A 20415-nucleotide genomic window follows, 5' to 3' on the forward strand; every position below is an offset into this window, starting at 1 on the left:
CATGATCGGGAAAGGACCACAAGCCTAGATTCGACTGCGGGTCGTCCTGGAGCACATCCGTGCTATGTTTCGAAGTGCTACTCACAAGGCTTTCTGCTCTGATGCAACCTTTTTTTTTAAGCTATAGAGTTTAAAGGTCCCTCATCAAAGGAATGGCGACAGTTCTCAGTCCTGTTACCTCAGACGCTAGTGAGGGCGATTAAATGGTTAATTCACAAATCCAGCATGCTTCTTTTCAAAGCAAAAGGATGGTGTCATGCATTGATCGCATGACAGGGTTTAAATGGCATTTAAAGGGCGATCCAGACCTGTTCTGGGGGAGAGAAAGATAAGTGCTGCTTGTGCTCTGTTATAATGACAAACACACACACACACACACACACACACATACACATACACATACACATACACATACACATACACATACACATACACATACACACACACTCTAGCATCCAGTTTCTGTGTCGGGTCTCTAGTCAAGCTCACCGTGCCGCTCAGCGCCACATCATACACAGACAAAAACAATTAGCATTTAATTTGATGCTTGGGTAAGAAAACAAGGGATGAGTGACACACCATGTCTCGGCTCTCATCCGAAAACCGTCCCATTTCAAAAAGAGAAAGCGGAGTTACACACCTGGAACTCCTCTCAGACTGAGCGGCGTTGCGCCACAGGAATCGGCTCTTCCGCCGGCACACAACAGTGCGTGACTGCTGCTTCAAAGCTGCAAATGTGGCACCTGGACAGATGCAGAAGTAGAAACACTTAACCAGCCCTGCTGCGTCCTTAACTGTAAATGCCATGTTTACCCACAACAACATTTCAACCCCTGAGGGGACAAGTAGGGATTGTAGTTAATTATTTGTAAACATTTAATTGGCATTTACACCCGAGAGAATTGCGCCGTTCACCCCAGCAGGACACTTGCACAACCTCATCAAGCATTAATCAAGTAAGCTAAATGAGGCCTCCCCATGATTCCCGGCTCAGTGCTATCGAGACAGGGGGTGATGCTGGATTGTTATTCAGCGATAGCTTGAAGAAAGCAAAATGATACGTTTACTGTCTGGAAACACTCTAGATTAGCAGATCATCAAGAGGTTTTGAGTTTAGTGATGTCACAAAGATTTTGACTATGTCCTAATAGCACACTATGTTTCATTTTTGGCAGGATTTAGTATGCAGAAATCCTGGATGACAATGGAATACAATTCATTGCATAATATATACTTTAATTCATTGTGCTCGACTTGACCTTCTATTTCCATTTTTTTTCTATATACTAGAATTACTCCATCTTTAATGCATCCATCTTTAATCCATCCATAATACATTTTTTCCCCAGTTCATTCGTCTCAATGGAAATGGGAGGTCAAGTGCATATTTTGGCAATTGTTGTTGGTCATCCAGAAAATCTATAACAGAAACGGTCCAAAGTTTGAAATTGCTAAGATTATTGAATGTTTTTGAAAGAAGTATCTTATTCTCATCAAGGCTAAAATAAAAATAGTAATATTGTGAAATATTATTGCAATTTAAAAATAATGTTTTTTTTTTTATTATTTTAAAATGTTTATTCCTGTGATTGCAAAGCTGTTTTTATAGTTGGTCATTTTTTGGTCATTTTTGATCAATTTAATGCATCCATGCTCAATAAAAAGTATCAATTTCTTTCAAGAAAAAATACCTTACTGACCCAAAACTTTACACTATATACTGCAAGATTATAAAAAACAATAAAAAAATCCAGCTGTGGTTGCCATTAAAAAATACAGAAACATTTATCATATACTGACAAGCACCATAATAATGCAGGTAGTAAAAGAGAAAACCGTATGAAGAATCAAAGTTCATCACAAGTAGCTTTCCCACAAGCTGACATATATACTAACCTACAGAATGTGCACAGATTCATTCACGCAAACACAAAACACCATCATGGTAACACACAACACTTAAATAATGCAATAAACGTTCATTAAACAACAGAAAATGTAACATAAAACCCATAACTGCTAACAAAGACTATTAAGAAACATGATTATTTAAACAAAATACTTTCAAATGTGGAAGTGTCATGTTGATTTGTTCTTTTTTACTACTAAAAACTGTAACATTGACTGCATTTTACTGTAAAATGACATAAAACAGTTTTACAGTTTTTCCCTGTATATAGGACGGGAACTTACTGTAAACCTATGTCCAGATTTTACAGTATTTTACAGATAAAATTACACTAATTTCATTACAGTGAGGAGAATTAACACTATTCTGAATATTTTTATCAAGCCATTTATATTTCCTAGCATTTAAATCCAAACATAGCTTCTAGTCTCTGGAGATGAGCCACATCTTGGGTCATTAGATGACTCAGTCATCACAAACACAGCAGCTGTTTCCTAGAACAAAACCAACTCTGGAGTCTCTTCACTCAACCATCCACAAATACGTAATGAGATCCATAGATCTGATGAAGAAGATGAAGCATTGTAAGCACAATGATCAGACTACACTGGTGACAACTCTCACGTGGGGTTAGCCGTCATTAATGAGCTAAAAGATCAGAACCAGACTAATTGCAATTACACTGATTAGTGTAAAGATCAGAACTGGACTAATTACAAGGGTTATCGTCAGGTCATCTGTACACGTTGGCTCTAGTTGTAGATTAGCTCTCTGAAGGAGGCCAAAGAGCAGAATACACAAACTCAAATTTCACAGCATTCTCAAATCAGATTTGATTTATATCATGGGAGGAAAACAAGTGTCTTGTTTTAATTTCCTGCATTATATAATAAAAGTGCATGTTAATTTTGCCTAGTGAAATGTGCCCTTCTATTCTTGTGGGGAAAAAAAACAAGTAATTTGATTCATCCAGGCCAGATAATTTAATCAGCTTAGTTTATCAAAATGTGTTCCGGGAAATAGCACCTAATACAATCCAAGTCATGTACTTTCCAGTGCATTCGTGAATTTGGAGGGGTCTTAATTATATTTCATAGCACAAGGTGATGAGGAAGGTAATATTTCATCCTTAACACTGCTCTGCTGTTTTTTAACGTGCCTCCAGAGTTTTGCATGCAACGCGTAACTGCATCATCAATTTGAAGTTCACACATGCATATGCATGTCACCTGATGCTCTCTACTGACACATTTAAAAGATAGCCTGAACTTCACTGTATGACTTTTCCGATACTTCTATGTCCTTGCCTAAGCAAAAAGACTTTGTGTATTGAGTTTCCTAAACAATGACACCACCAATGTAATTATAAATAGGAGAATATGAACATGCAGAATAAATACTGCAATATGGAAAGACTGCTATTGTTTCAGCCGTGAATGATATTCAGACCAATGGTTTTATACAAGTTAAATAAACATATAACATTTACATATAGTACTGCCAATTAGTTTATGTATTTAAGCATACTTGAATCAGCTGATTGAATTGTTCACTCATAAAGTCAGTCACTTGTCGTCACCTACTGGCATAAGTTACAAAAACATAACACTAGACAACATTTACTTCAGTTATTATTTCCTTATTTGATAGAAATGCACGTCTTTTTGAATAAGGGTCTAAAAAGAATTCCAGGGTATCAGCAACAATGACTTCATTTCATTTTTAATTTCATTATTTAATTTAAAGGGGTCATATGATGCGATTTCAATTTTTCCTTTCTCTTTGGAGTGTTACAAGCTCTTGGTGCATAAAGAAGATCTGTAAAGTTGCAAAGACTAAAGTCTCAAATCCAAAGAGATATTCTTTATAAAAGTTAAGAGTCAACCACGCCTACCTAAAACGGCTCGTTCTAACACGCCCACACATACCTACGTCACAATGTGGGAAGATTTGCATAACGCCGCCCAAATGTTCACGCAAAGAAAGAAGGCGTAACTTTTATTCTCGCTGTAGTATTGTTGCTGCTGCCACCATGTCGTGAAGACGCTGTGTGTTTCCTTGTGAACGCGAAACTACTTTGTTTGGCCTTCCAAAAGAGGACGATATCCGCTTCGTCATGCCTGGAGCTGATCCGTGCTGGTCGCTGAGGAAATACATCAACTTTGCGCTGTGGATCGCCGGATCGGCTTTCACCGTGGACGAAGCGGAGTCCAGCCCGGAGTCGTCACATGTGGTTGCCGCAAGCCCGCCGGACGCTCCTCCATCGAACCCGCCGGCCGCACCGTTCTCAAGCCTGCCTGCCTCTGCTCACTCAAGCCGGCCTGCGCTCACTCCAGGCCTCCGGCCTCCGCTCACTCAAGGCACACACTGTGTGATGCTGTTTCGTTGTGAAAGCAAAACTACTTTGTTTGGCCTTCCAAAAGAGGACACGACTAGAAATCAGTGGTTAAGTTGTATTTACAACACTGTTCCAGAACAGTTTAACCCAAATATTCAGATGTGTCCAGCGCATTTTATGGAGGACTGTTTCCTGATCCTGGTAGAGTAGACTACAATGCCGGCTGTTCTGACTCACAGACTGTAAGTACGTTTTTTATATTTAAAGAATTTGCCACTGATGATTCAAACGCGAGTTTTGAGCAGTGTAGAGTAGCACTTGTTGCTTGTCATTTCTCCGATCACAAATGCAGACATGGTTTTATGTTTACGCGGCGCAATGCAACGCAACGCGTAAAATACCCTTTTGGTTTCTGTACCCAATATTTAAAAAATTTACAAATGCAATAAAAATATCGGTATCGGTACTCAGTATCGGCAAGTACCAAAAATAAAAGTATCGGTACCGGGCGAGTACTGGAAAAAGTGGTATCGGTGCATCCCTAGTATTTATAGAATGTAATGCATTATGATAATCATTTTATTGCAACCAGAACTGCAGCAAACATACAGTAGACTACACCGAGAATTCCAATTAAACAATTTATTTAAATAACTTATTTTTAATTAACTCATTGTTCATTAACAATGTAAAATAGATTTATATTATATTATATTATATTATATTATATTATGCCAGGTTAGACCTCTGTTTCACTTTTTTCTTCTCCCTCATGCGTCAGTTTTCTCTTTCACATCTCTCAAGTCTGACGATTTGATATCCATGGATTTTTTTATCATCTTTATTTTGACTTATTTGATCAGCGTGTTGAAAGACATTTTTCTTTCAACACAAAACTGAAATAATAATTGCAAAATAAACATTTCTATTTTATACTTGTATATATTTCTATATGCATTTATTTATTTCTATATTTAAACTATATTTTAATATTATTTTATATTGACTGTATATTGTGACAAACTATGTAGAACACTCTTGTTTAGAACATTTGTCATGGAAATAATGCCTTTTGTTTCACTTAATGAATAATATACTAACTTGTTATGCAGTATACACTGTATTCTTCCGTCTGTTTTTTTTTCAAAAACTGATCTGAAACTATATGCAAAGATAAATATTTCATCTAATCTCATTGTCACATGACCCTCGTAAATTGAAGGTAATTACATGCATATGGCTTCTACTCATCATATCGGAGATAAATGCAGTTTATTTCGCCTTGTTATATAAAGATTTGTCACCACAGGTCAATTTGACACTTTCACATCTCCCAAGTTTGATGATGTGATGCATACACATGAATATTATTAGCACAACGCTGTCACGCTGAGAAAGAATACATGCAAGAGAGAGACATTTGTGCCAGCAACCGCATGAGTCTGTATCGAGAGACACGGCACGGCGTGTGCATGTGTGTCTGTCGAGTGAATTCCCTTATCGAGTATGTGCCATGTCTCCTGTGCCGTCTCCCTCTAGACGATGTAACATCTTGATTGAAAGTTGTCTGATACCGTCCGCCTGTTTCTGTCCTTGTCATTAGGGGCGCCATGATTGCTGACTACATTTACTGGCTGTCAGGAGGCAACAACCAGCACATAAGCGAGCTTATCAAACTCTATTGGCAGGTGAGGACGGATGGGATGCTGGGTGCTCAACGCCCAATCAAAATCTCAATGAATGATTATTGCCAACCGGCACATAAGCAAGCTCATCAAACTGTATTGGCAGGTGAGGACGGATGGGCTGCCGGGTGCCCACTGCGGCCCAGCGCCCAATCAAAAGCTCAATGAATGATTATTGCTTAAAAGAGTGCCGACTGAGGTAGATCAGTGCGTATCAATCACAAAATGTCTGTGTAAAACATCAGCGCCTTTGACCTGAAGGAACACCATTTAGTTTGGCAGTTCAGTGTTGTGTAACGCTCCTGTGATACTGGCTTCACGCTCATTATTCCTGGTTTATCCTTTCAGTTAAATCTGCGATGTGTATTCACTTTATTAAAAATTCCAAGATGGTGGAAATATTCATACTAATATAAGTGCTCTTAGCCCAGGCTGCCTGTCTCATGCGAACTCAAGGGAAAAGCGCTTTTTTTCTAATTTACAGCATATAAAATGAATGCATTTTGACCTCCTTAAAGTGGGTTGTATCTGCTCATAATTTGCATTTGCTTGAAGTGACTTGAGTGTAGGATAACTCTCAGTGTACATCAAGCTCACTCCTTCTTCATTTATGTATTTTTCTATCCATTTTCATCCCACATGGATTGCAGTTCAACTCGTGTGTTTATTTTGATGGCCCACAGTAAGGGTGAGCTTTTTCATCTTCTCCACCCTGCCCTGAATTTCATTTTTTCCCCACCGAAAGGTTTTCTTATACAATAGAAACGCATTCACCACTGCTGCCAAATAAATATTCTGTTTTGACCAATGTAAATGAAGAGAAGAGCGTCTTTTTGTATATATTTTTGTCCTCTGGGGAAGAATAAAGTGTAATGATACACAGCAACACTTTTATCAGTGTTCCCTATGTAGAAGAGGGCAACATCCTGCAGATGTTAGTGCTGTAAATTCAAAAGAGAAAGATTAAACACGATGTACCTTAAGTGAAAGGTGTCTTATCTAAGCTTTCGTCAGTGGTGTTTCATGGTCAAATGGCATAAATCGTTTCACAGAACTCAAATAGATCACCATGCTTTCAAAGATTGCCATTAAAATTTTTTTGTCAGTATTGTTAATATTTATATTTTTGTGTTAGCTTCAAACAGCCTACAAACCTGTTCTGACTGTCTGATACACATTTTGTACAAAAAGCAGAAATCTGATTGGCTTCTATGTTGCTAAATGCTAGGTGGTTGTTCACTTGATGACGGTCACTTCCTGTCTTGGTCAGAATAACTAAAACTATTAAAAATCGTATTATTTTAAATATTGGAAATTTTTTAACTTAAAAAAACCTAAACAACAATTTGAAATGTTGCCTTGTCAAAGCTGGCAACTAACTGAAGTGCTAAAATTACTAAAACTGACATAACATATGACATAACATAACATATATATTTTACTTAGCTCACATAACAACATAACATAACATAACATAACATAACACGACAACATAACATATAACATAACATAACATAGTTAGTTCAAATGTAAATATAAATATTTAAAAACGCTAATAAAATTGGCAAAAGTACAAATCACTGCAACTTATTAAAATGTATTTATAAATTAAATATTATTAAATACTACAATAGCATATGCATAATACTAAAATAAAACTTGACAAGACTGTATATGCGCACGCACACACACACACACACACACACACACACGTTTTGGTGTTCTGCTTATTATAGTAATACTTTATTATTTTAGTCGTATTATATTCTGACAGGAGGTGGCTGATTACCTCAAACAGTCACACACCAACGGCTTGAATAAGAAATAAATAATAACTCTGAATAAGATCCGACACACCCCTGATTTAATCACGTCTATGTTTTAAAAGTATAATTATATTTTACTTTGAAATGATCAGAACCACATGCCAATCTAACAGAAGTGCCAGAGAAAAATATAAAAGCTAAATTATAATCAGGAAATATAATAATAAAATCACATTGTGCATTTCAGTAACTCTTAAGTATTTATGATCTGATTATATGTAAATGAAATGTGTATTAAAAACAAATCCCTTTCTCTATTTCCCTTCCACACAGGGGCTCCTGGAGGCAGCGCTTACTATGGAGAAGAATTTCTCAGTCATGTTCACTCCCTGGTCTGGAAAACCATCCTCAAACATCATAGAGAAAATGGAGGAGGCCTTCCGGAAGCTTCATCCAGCCTTCACAGACTACATCTTTACTGGTATGAGGAAATCAAGACACTCCACATTCAGCATCTGCTTATTTAATAGTGAAAAAAAAGAAAGACCTCCCACAATGAAGCACTCAAATAGGAAGCTTTTAGGTTCACAGGCATTAGATTGTGTCTAACTAATAGGTTCAGCTTTGTCTAAGGCAGGTGTTGCCCTAGCAACAGGTCGTGAATTAGTACAGCTTGTGTCATGCAGAGATGTAAGGTAGCTCTCTTTGTTGTTCAAACACTGAGGCCTGGGCCTCTCACACAGGCAGGTCAAGAGCACACCTTCATGTTTCAATTAGCCTGCTCCGTTTTTACACACCCCCACTATGCACAAATATATAATTCAGCACTCAGTTTGTATATGTTATCGAAATCCTGACCTTAGACCTGAATTACTTCAAATTACACACTTTGCAGCAATTTAAACAACAATTTACACAGTACTACTCAATGCATGATTATACCTCTGGTTGATTGTATGTGTGTTTGGTGAGATGAGTTGTTAATTTCATTTGTAAGTTAATGTAGCCTTACAGCGATTGTCAGCTGAGGTCATTGCATTGTAAGGCATGTAAAGCACATGTGTGTTTGAGTTATTGCTAGAGAGAGAAGGGAATTGGTCAAAATGTGTATGTGACGGTCAGAATTAGTTTTTGTTTTCAAACGAATTATAGTGTTTGTTTCAGAATGAATCAGTGTATTTGAATGAAAAGGTTGAATGAGTGATTCAATGATTCACACATTACGTTTTTGAACTAATCGCTTGAGTGAATTATTCAACGATTTATTCATAAAGTTGGTCACTTGCTGTGTTTCTGAAGGAATCAATATTTTTGAATGAATCAACTGAATGAAATTCATAAAGCCTATCACTTGTTTCGTGTCTGAATGAATCAGTTTTTAACGGTTTCAGTAATTCACTCCTAAACGCAGTTGCTTGTTTTGTTCCTAAATGAAGCATATTTGAGAAAATCTTTGGAGTGAATGATGAATGAGCTAAATCATAAAGTCAGTCACTTGTTTAATTTCCAAAAGAATCAGTGTTTTTGAATGAATCAGTTGAATTAATGATTCAGACATTAACAATAAATACAATAGACAATAAATAACATGCAGGAGATTTCTATGTATTGCAACCAAAGAGAATCTCTGGGTTATGCGTATTAAATAACCATAATCTCAGATTATGCATTTATTCTGGATTGATTCATTATGAAAAGAACAGCTATTTGAAGGCTTTTTTTCTTTCAAAGCAATGCTCAAAAGATACACACTAGTGACGCAAATGTCATGCTTTCCCCTGCTCGGATCAAACGATTCAAAGACGCCTCACGGAGACACAGTGGAAAAAACATGTCTGAGAGCATTCCACTTTATTGAAAGTTAAAACGTAGATTCACCATGAAAATTTCGGAACACCCTGACACAGCAGGGTGTCTGTCCCCAGGACACAATCTTATGATGCATTCACACCGCAGCACAGACACTCTCCAGAACAGGCCACAAAAACCTGGATAAGATGAAAGCTGTATATTGTAAGGAATAGTCCAGTTAAAAAGAAAATTCTGTCATCATTTACTCACCATCATTTCTTTTCAAGCCACTGATTTCTCTCTGACATAGACCACAAAATGAGATGTTAAGCTTGATGTTAATGTTATAAATGGTGCAAACAATGAAAGTAAAGGGTTGGCAGGGACTGTAAAGCTACAAAAATTAAAGAAAAAAAAAACCTTGCATGCTATATTAAAAGACTTCTAAGAAGCAGTGTGAACATTCTGGAAAAACGTCTCTTTTTGAAATCCATGTACGAAAGAAAGGACATAAAGGATTGAAACAACATGAGTGTAAGTGACAATTTTATTTTAAGGCTATAATGCTGAGTCGTTTTGTGAAATATAGACAAAAGACAACTGTGAAGACAAACCTTTTCAGCAGAGATGATGATGCAATCTGTTTTATACAGCACAAATTCCATGGAGTAGTCATCCATCCCCTGCTGTGCTCCATGTCTACATTCTCATTCCTCAGGGATGCTGGCTTTTTTTTTTTACCTTGTATCTTCTCTTTTTTTAACAAATTAAATTAGCATAATGTTCACCGTTGTGGAGAAATAATCCGCCATGACATAAATGTGTGACACTGAAAGACACATTGAATTTAAATTTAGTACCCTAGAGGAGAACAGTCAATCATCACAGGGTTGTCAACATCCATGTCACTTCAGCACTCTGCATAACCGGCTCTGAAAAAAACAGTTGCTGTCCTTGTCTTTATGTACCGCCTTCAGCCATATGTTGATGCAATCTCTTTAAAAGAAATGTATGGATTGCATCAAAATAGAACATAATGTCACTTTTAGCATCGCATCAACTAAATCAAATTAACATCGATTAAATCTCTGTATATGTGATCTAGTACAGTGCTGTTCATCTGTGGCCACCCAATCCAGTATCATAATGGTTCAATGTACAAATGTAAACAAACATTAAACATAGCATTTATTATATTTCCATCAACTGCATATGCCCGACATGCAAAACTAGACTTTTACATTTTCTGACAAAATGTGAATGGTACTTCCCATGCAAACCCACCACCACTAAGATGGTAGAGTGTTGTAGGTGGTTGCCAAGCATTGTGTTATGTTGTTGCTAACATGTTCTGAGTGGCTTTGAATGCATTGCTCTACAGTTTCTAGGGTGTTCCAAGTGGTTTCTGAGCAGGGTTGTGAAACATTTAGAATTGAAGATTTAGCTGCCTTTCATGAGTCATGAGTCGGAATCTGAAGTCAACTGGCCACACCCCACAGGAAGCTGATTTGGAATGACACAAATAAATATTTATCGAACTTTATCGTTTTTTTTTTATTTTTTTATCGTTTTGCCTGTGTTATTGCCAACTGCATACATTTTGGCACAGGTGTGTATTTTTACTGGAATTTTACTATTTCACTTCCATTTCCTCTAATAAATCTGTTTTGCACTAGGTACAAAAAATTGTTCCTCTCAGGACCTTATGGACAAAAACGTCCCCATTGAAACCCATTAAAACTGCTATTTTTAATCGCAGTGCCATTCAACTGTAAAATGATGCAATTTTGTTAATAGGCTTTCATTCTGTTGGCAAGGCTTTAAAATTTAATTTTTGACTATTTTTTGCCAGATGATGCCATTTTTTCAAAATTGCCCTATAAAGCAAATACTTGCTTAATTCCGGTTTTCTGCTTCTGCATATTATAGAGCCAATTGGATAAATAATGCTATAATTGTATAAATAAAGCTATAATTGTGTGGGTGTGTTGGTATGGATGTCAGAGTGTGGTTTGTATGTGTGTCATAACAAAAATTGTGTGTGTGTGCGACTGTGCGTGTGTGTTCTTGTAAAATTTGAGAGAGAGAAACTCTACTGCAAATCACAAATCCAACCACTGTGTGCACCAGCAGAGTTTTGCTGGCATCTAATAGGGAAAATTTGGTACTGCGCCCTAACAAAATCTTACTGAAAGCTCATTTTTTGAGATATCAACCTCAAATTTGGAACACAACTTGTTTAGATTTATGGCTTTGATTTTCTAGCAGGTATAGAGTTCAACATGTTTCATAAAATGTATATTTTATATAAAACATCGTTCATAAATCATTTTCATAAACAAACATCTAGAACTTTTTTTTGGTTTCACTTTTTAAACTTTTTTTTTTTTACTTCAACAATAATCTGCCATGGGTCTTCTTAAAATGAGACCAAACTTAACTCAAATTTTTATGACAGTTTTTTGACAGACATTTTTGTCCACTATGGATCTATGTGTAACTTTTTTTAATTGACGCACAAGGGTTAAAATAAAATAAACAGGTCAAGCACTGTGGTAAATTAAGTTCAACATATATCTGTCTATCTATCATCTATCTATCTAGAGGCAGACAGATACCCAGACATGTGACATGTAGAATGATGGATAGAACAACAGAAAGACAGATAGATAGATAATTGCCTGTTTAAGATGATTTTAAAAAATTATGGCCGTTCTTCATCTCTATCTAGACCCGCGTGGAGGTCATTTGTTGCCCCAGACAACAGACTGGAGTCAACCTTCATCCACACAGAGTTACTTCCTCACCCTTGGCTTCAGAAGGAGAAATGATGGAGACTTCCTACATAAACTTCTCCACAGGAGGTGTCCCACATTCACAGGTTGGTGTGGGCTCTATGCTGGGTGAAGGGAGTTTATAATCTGCATCCACAGAACACAAACTGAAGACTTTAGCACTGCAAGTTCATGGTGTTAAGATGAAGGCTCTCAGACTCAGAGTGTGCTGAACAGGACATGGTATAATCACAATACATCTTTGACATCACACATTCACCTGCTGGGTGACATCATTAGGAGCTCTCGGAGTGTACTCTCTTGTGAAAGAACATGAGCGAGAATGCGCTAACCTCAGGCAAGCTAAATGGATCACAAAGCTTGCGGCGTCAAATACGCAGTGCAAATAGACCTCTCAATCCTCACAACCATTACAATGACAAAGATGTTTTAATACAATCCCTGAGGGATCTTTTCTATTCTAGTCACACTTTTTCACCACAATGACTTTGTTAGGTCAACAAAAAATGAATTATCTAGTAGTGCGTGGAAATTAGTCCAATTGAAATCGAGGGCTAACGCTGTGTCGTATGTTAAATGTACAAATTTACTGACTGACGTCCAAGGTCACACAATCATCGTCTTTCAAGTAAGAGAAATTCCTATTAACACAGCTCTTTTCTGTTCTGTTTAAGCAGACAAGAGATTACAGGGGTCAATCAATGTATTGACATCAATGGCATACAATTTCTCAATTAACCTCGGTTCGTGCAAAGCCAGAGAGGCAAAGATGACATGGATGTCAGATATACTGCCGGTAGCCAGCCTGCACAGTAGAGCAGGAGAGGTCGGCAGAGTTCGGGCTGTATTTGTGAATGATCTCTATTAAAGAGGAAGAAAATCTATGGCATTTGTGTAATGTCTCTGTATGGGTCATTATATTAATCAATCATCCTCAAGATGCTGTTCAAACTTCTTATGCAAAGGTACTGATACTGCATGATCGGCCTCCCAATTTCAACTCGTCATAATATTATGTACAGTTCACAGAGGCTGTTCTGTATGCTGCAGATGTATTTACCTGCAGCATCACTGTATACTATGAATAACAGTGTTAGGATATACCAATGTTGCAGGCAAACATACATTGCATAGACAGTAGAATAACACAACCCTGTATGGTTTCAAGCCCTGAAATCGCTGCAATGGGGGGGTCCTAGGGGGGATTTTTGTGGCTCATGGCCCCAGGAGTCAGTCCCACCTTTTCCCCAACTAGCGATGCTCCTATCATGCATAATATTATAATTAGTTGATGAAAATTCAACTTTCCTCAATGGGTGGTAGTGTGTTCAAACTCTTGAACTCACTCCCTCTGAGCCTTCATAACACCTCCACTGCCTCCAATTCTTCTCTCAGCATTACCTGCCAAACTAATTGTTTTTGTGCCTTATTAAACAATTTTCAGCTTTGGAAAAGAAAAAGGTTAAAAAAACTCTAAACTCTAAACTAAACTGTATCTATAGTTGTCTGTCTGTCTCTGTCGTTCTAAGGTGTCTAACATATCAATCCATCTATCTATCTATCTATCTATCTATCTATCTATCTAATCTTTAATGTCATGTCAATTATTTTGTTTCTAAAATGTTCTGTTTTTCTCTTAGCATTAATCCCAGGTTTTCAGTGTGTTTGGGCCCTACTGTAAATGATCAAATAAGTCATTTGTAAGGCTTACTGAACATTTACGGTCTGACTTTTTTTTACAGGGCAAAGATCTCCATTCACACCTCCCAGCTATAGAGACCTAGAAATGATGTTTGAGATGCAAGGAAAGAAGATCCTGCCAGTTCTAGATTTCATTAAGTGCACCAAGCTAAGTGTGGGTTTATATATGTTCTTGCAAATTGTGTGATGCTTAATGACTGTCCAACAGTATGTTTATAAGTATTATGCTGTTTGTTAAAGGGGTCCTATTATGCTTTTTCACTTTTTCAACTTTAGTTAGTCTGTAATGTTGCTGTTTGAGCATAAAAAAGATCTGCAAAGTTACAAAGTTAGTCCACTTCAAAAGGAGATATTTTATTTAACAGAAATCACTTTTCAAAAACTACAACGAAAGACTCGTTTGGACTACAACGCATATTTTCCGGGATTTGTGATATCACAAATATCGACGAATGGGACGAGACCTGGTTGAGCTGCACTAGAGAAGGCAACGGGTGTTATCACTATGTCGGAGACACGCTAGCTTTCCCAAGGCAGATGAACTTAAAGTGGGTACAATCATCCGGGTTTAAATCGCGCTCAGATTTATTTGATTTTGATTGATTTTCAATATTTACACTGAAGCTCGCAGCAGGTGGCTATGGTAAGGGGCATGACATTTCCCGACCAGGCACCGAGTGGTGCCAATCACAACAGACACTGGCCCAGCTAACCAATCACAGCACATTTCGTATTTCAGAAGGCGGGCCTTCATTTGATACAGGAACTATTCGAGCCGTTCATGCCAGACTGGGGAGAGAGGTGTTGTAATAATGTAAAATATGTGAAAAATAATGTTTTTCGAACAACCTAGTATGAGAGCCTGTTCTAGTACACCCCCAAAACAAAATCAAGACTTTGTAAAAGAGCATAATAGCACCCATTTAAAGAGATGAAAATGAAAATTCTATCATCGTTTAGTCACCATAATGTCATTCCAATAATAGTCAATCTGATCATTTAGAAAAGTTCAGTCATCCACACAATTTAATATATCATTCATGTCTACAGCACAAACTGTGCAAAAGAGTTACATTCGGAAGATTAACATATTGGCTTAAGACTTTGTTCAAATCACTTACCCAAGTATGAGCAATAGTGCTAGTGATGCTTCCTCTAGCCAACACTCCTAATTATATACACTTGCTGGGCCATCAATGACTAACAAGCCCTCGCTGTCAGTATCCCTGGCACATCCACTAATAATTGCAATCTTTTTCCAATCTCACAATGGACTACTGGAGACACAAACATGCCCACAGATGAAGTTTTCATTTCATTTGGAGGTTGAACTCTTAGGGCGTTTATTTCAGAGGACGGTGATTGAATTAGAGCAGCAACGGCAAATGTTTGATTGGCCCAGACACGACGTCCAGCCGAGCACAGCCATCAGCTCTCGATTAAAACACAGAGTTGATTTCATCTCCACTGTGATGAAATCTGTGGCAACACATTCATTCTCAGAATGAAGAACTAAACCTGTCAAGCAGTACAGCGGATTTCAGTACTGGATCCGCACACACCCTCCTTTGCTGAGTCACAGAATCATACAAATATATAAATTATTAAGTAATGTACATCAATATTAAATTATCCCTGGGCATTTTAGGATGGATTTCATATATCAAAGTTTCCGAAATGACAGATCCAGTGCATCCGTGTCCAAACATAAAGAGTATGAACAGGAAAATATAGGTTTATAAAATATTAGAAAATTAACTCTGTATATTTAAAATATATATATAATTTATTATATATTATAACATATATACAGCATATCCATTACTTCAATTTTTAAAAAAGTAACTGATTGATTGCCCTAATATATACTTTTAGTTAATTTTTATTTTTAAAAAATTACAATTAAAAAAATATAAAATATTATAGCTAATAAAAAATAACATAAAATTTATATTAAAAAAACAACTAAAGGAGATACTATTAATTATATTTATTAAAAAAAAAAAAAAAAAGCCAAAGAAACTCTATTCTTGCTTTCTTTTTCTCTAACCAGCTCACTGTCTCTCTTGCTTGGCTTATGGAAAGTAAACAGTGCGGCGTGATGAAAAAATGCCCAAAAGTACTGAGACAGTAGTGGTGAAAAATGATGCATGCTGGGGGATGTGTGTTGGTAATAAAAATGACCATAAAGTGGATGAATGTCACTGGAGAGTAACAGAGCTCACGCGAAATAAAAGGAGTCTAGAAAGGCATAGAGTGGGGCATCATTTAGACAAGCGACCTCGACAGGCCAAAAACGGTCCACAGGGGAAAGCGGTTAAGATGCGACCTTGGGAAGGGGGTGGTGGAGTTGAGCGTACCACAAAATAGCCGAAGAATAGCAGTTTTTCAACTTGACTTCTAACATTTTGTAGCCTTTTGTCAAGTTTCAGCGTCAGAAGAATGCGTGTAACAAGATGCCAAAATGTATTTGACATAATGAATCATCAGGGAACATGGAGTTGCTTTTGTAGCACTGCAGCGGCGTGTGCGAAACGGCTCTGAGGGACTCTTTGGCACTGGGAGCTGTCAGTTTCAAACAAAAGCACCTTATGCTGACACTTTTTTAAAGTGTTTGTTCTTCTTCTTTGTATTGTTACTCTCTGTGGAAAAGGTCAGCATCCCTTTTTCAATTTATAATGACTTCATTTACATACAGCGCAACTCAGGGCATCAAGGAAACATGACAGAAACACACTTGTACACACACAACCCAATAACAACACATTCAGTTGCCATAAACACTCCTGTGACATTATCTGCGGTGGATTCATGTAGACAAAGCAGCCAATGGAATTTGTGTTGAGAGATGCATTAAAGCCCTAACGCGAATAGTGCGAGTTGCCTTGCTATTGTTTGAGTGACTATGTATTTTCGCAAGGATTGGTGAACTTGTTCAGTTTCAGGTTCTCTGTGGAAAGTATTTAAATTAAGCAAAAAATCCAAAATACTTCACACTCCAGTCCAGTAGATGTCAGAAATGTTTTGGAATGGCTACAAAACAACATAAAAGTGGTTTACGCCACCTATTGGACACATTTTTATTCTGGGATGAACTACTCCTTTAAAGATTAAGGGCCAGATTTACCAACAATTTGCGCCAGCGCAAACGGTCTTTTGATGTTAAAATAGTACTGTCAGGATTTACTAAAAACGCGCAGTGAAGAATTATCGCTGAAAAGGCGTGGACACAGTTTTTTTTGCTCCTGACTTTATCGAATAAGCATTTGTAGGCATTCCTTTTCAGACGCAAAATTTATGGGAGGAGAGTATTAAAACAAATCATGCATCGCGATTTACTAATGTTTGCGCTCGTCAAATTACTGCTATTTAACGCCTAAAAAAAGTATGTCTTAAAGCAGGCGGTAATTTGCGTTGCTCGATAGATTGCGCTGGTCATTATGGAAATGATTTGGCTGCATCGGTGTTCTTTAATGAGCGCATTGTTAGTAAATCACCTGCAGAATTGTCCTCTCCCATCTGCGCTTTTATGGAATTGTGCTCTAACGCTAATTTGCCCTGTTTAGTAAATCTGGCCCATAATGTGTAATTGCTAAAAGCACCAAATTAAATAGCAAAAAAAACAAAACTATTTCAAATACATTTCAAACTCTCCTTTCTGGAATTGTTGCAAAAAAAAAAAAAACAGTGGCGAAACTCACTCCATTGGTTGAGCCAGACTGAGACGGTCTGCTCAAACAAGCAGACTGCAATTACCTTTAGTGCCACTAGTGGCACAGAGAATTATAAAATGTCCCTTTATATCTACGTTTATATGCAGTGTATAAATAAACATGCGTTTGATGTGTGTCTAGGTGGGATTTTCCCAAGGATCTGGACTCATAGAGCGACTGCAGTATGCTAGTGTCCTAGGGCAGCTGAATAGGTTCAGAGAACATATGCATGTACTGCAGTACACACTGGCTGAGCTGGCGGTCGCACCCTACCTTCAGGACATCAGTCCTTCTGACACAGAGCTGGTGAGGCTCCTTTCTGGAATTGTTGCAAAAAAAAAAAAACAGTGGCGAAACTCACTCCATTGGTTGAGCCAGACTGAGACGGTCTGCTCAAACAAGCAGACTGCAATTACCTTTAGTGCCACTAGTGGCACAGAGAATTATAAAATGTCCCTTTATATCTACGTTTATATGCAGTGTATAAATAAACATGCGTTTGATGTGTGTCTAGGTGGGATTTTCCCAAGGATCTGGACTCATAGAGCGACTGCAGTATGCTAGTGTCCTAGGGCAGCTGAATAGGTTCAGAGAACATATGCATGTACTGCAGTACACACTGGCTGAGCTGGCGGTCGCACCCTACCTTCAGGACATCAGTCCTTCTGACACAGAGCTGGTGAGGCAGTTACTTTTCTTCTTCTCCCCTCACTTTATTTAAATAATGTTTCTCGTCCATGGAATACAAAGGGAGAGATGAAAAACGTACATGATTCTATTTTCATACAATGAAAGCAAACAGGGACCAGGCACTGTGAAGCTCCATCAATGAAAAACAAGCATTATAAAGCATCATAAAAGTGGTCCATGCCCTTGTAAAAAAAAAATTGCACTTAGTTGCATTCAATATGCACTCGTAGTGTACGTCACATCTTCAATGTATAATTCTTTTAAAATGAATAAAGCAGCATAGGCGTTCTGCTATTAATAACTCCTTTTGTTTTCCATGGAAGAAAAAGTGATAAGAGTTTCATGTGTTTGTATATTCTCATGGCAGAAAGTCCTGTAGCAAATTTCTGGATACAAATTTTTACTTTTCTTTTGTGCTTTTTAATGTCATTTGATGAAAGAAAAAAAAAGTTACATGGAAACAAAGCTATTCTCCTCATCTCCGACTTCAAACGAATGTTCCTCCAAAAGGCATTTAAAATATGCAGATAAAGCGCTGCACAGGGCCAAGCTTCCTCTCCGAGTACAGGTGGAGGAAGCAGGCAGCTGGAATGAGATGGGGTGGTGATCCCTGGAGTGTGCATGCACTGAAAAATAAAGAATGAAACGAAATCTGCATGCTATATCTTATGTAAGATTATAAACATTCTCTATCGGATTCCGATCAGTCTGAAGTGGGAATTTAGTCTAAACGCACATTTACATAGAGATCATTCCTTTATTTCCTTTATATCGCTGTTTAAGTGTTCCCCTCGCTGTGAACAGGCTGAGCTACTTATGCAGATCTGTTGATAGCTCTGGGCAATCCTAAACACACTTAACACTGATCTGAGAGCAGTTTCGGATGGTAACTGCTCTCACTGAGCTCTGACCCAAGTTAGCCACTGCTGGAAGGTGCTGTGAGTCTGTTCTTTTTAGTGAATCAAAAACATACAGAACAACTTGCATGCATTAGTCGTTTCTTTTAATGAATAATTTCTTACATAAGCAAAATGGACATTCTAACTAAAATATATGCAAATAAATCAGAAATAAATTGAATTAGGAGCTTGCAAATGGAAACTGAATCGAAACGCAGGCAAAAGTTATGAATTCTGAGTCTGACTACAAATGTTTTACAAGCAACATATGTACCGCTAACATTTCACAGTAGCCTATAGCCTGATGCTTTTTTGGAGTTGTTAATAGACATAAAAGATCTATTTTTGTGGCGCTATGAGAAAATCACTAAGTTCAAGCAATAGACCTCCTTGGTCTTACTATGAGAGAGGGTTGATGCAATCAAGTAACATCACACCACAAGAGCAGAACCGGGCCAGCTTGTTTTAATAAAGGCCTGAATTATGCACGGCAATAAAACAGCTCTGCTGTGAATATTTATGAGACTGAAAGAGAAACTAGCGCCAACATAGAAGACAACTGCTATTGTGCGTGCAGATATAGAAGTGACAGAACAGAAGAGAGAAAATGAGTGAGAAAAAAGAAAGAATAGAAGGAGGTGGCATAAATCTCATTCTGGCATACAGTGCTGAAGCACCATAATTGCCTCTTTACTAGATTAGCGCTCCACACTGGTGAGATTAGCCCAGATCAATAGAGTGTGATGTATGCCAGATTGTGACCAAATCTGTCATGAATGGAGAGCCACGGGGCGTTCAATTAGCGTGATGTTTGTATGGGCGCCACACAACACTTCCCAGAATTATACTGACAAATTACAAAGACCTAAACGAGTACTTAAATAGAAATCTACAACAGAGAAGCACACATCTCTGTTCATTGACAGAAGCTCTATAAATAAGCTGAAAGTATTTACTGTAGCTTTTTTTGTCATCTTGGTGAATATGGATTCAGGGCTACATGCTGCTTCTGGAAATGTTATGTACTTACATTCATGAACAGAAATAAGAGTGTAGAGAGCGATTATGTGAAAAAAGTGTTGTGACTCCACTCTCTATATACTGTACAGCACACAAAGGCAGTATACC

The 20415-nt window shown here is 37.6% G+C and overlaps 1 protein-coding gene across 1 annotated transcript in view; it reads left to right on the plus strand.

The window, feature by feature from the left end:
* Positions 1-20415, plus strand: part of LOC107655961 (spermatogenesis-associated protein 16) — a 54712-nt gene that overhangs the window by 20923 nt on the left and 13374 nt on the right. Inside the window, exons 4-8 of the mRNA XM_016443596.1 lie at positions 5851-5935; positions 8032-8179; positions 12221-12370; positions 14027-14139; positions 17840-18004. Coding sequence (XP_016299082.1) covers positions 5851-5935; positions 8032-8179; positions 12221-12370; positions 14027-14139; positions 17840-18004 — 661 coding nt within the window. The remainder of the gene's footprint in view (positions 1-5850; positions 5936-8031; positions 8180-12220; positions 12371-14026; positions 14140-17839; positions 18005-20415) is intronic.

Source organism: Sinocyclocheilus anshuiensis, unplaced genomic scaffold (genome assembly GCF_001515605.1).
Source record: "Sinocyclocheilus anshuiensis isolate Anshui unplaced genomic scaffold, SAMN03320099.WGS_v1.1 scaffold51, whole genome shotgun sequence".
Taxonomy (NCBI): Eukaryota; Metazoa; Chordata; class Actinopteri; order Cypriniformes; family Cyprinidae; genus Sinocyclocheilus; species Sinocyclocheilus anshuiensis.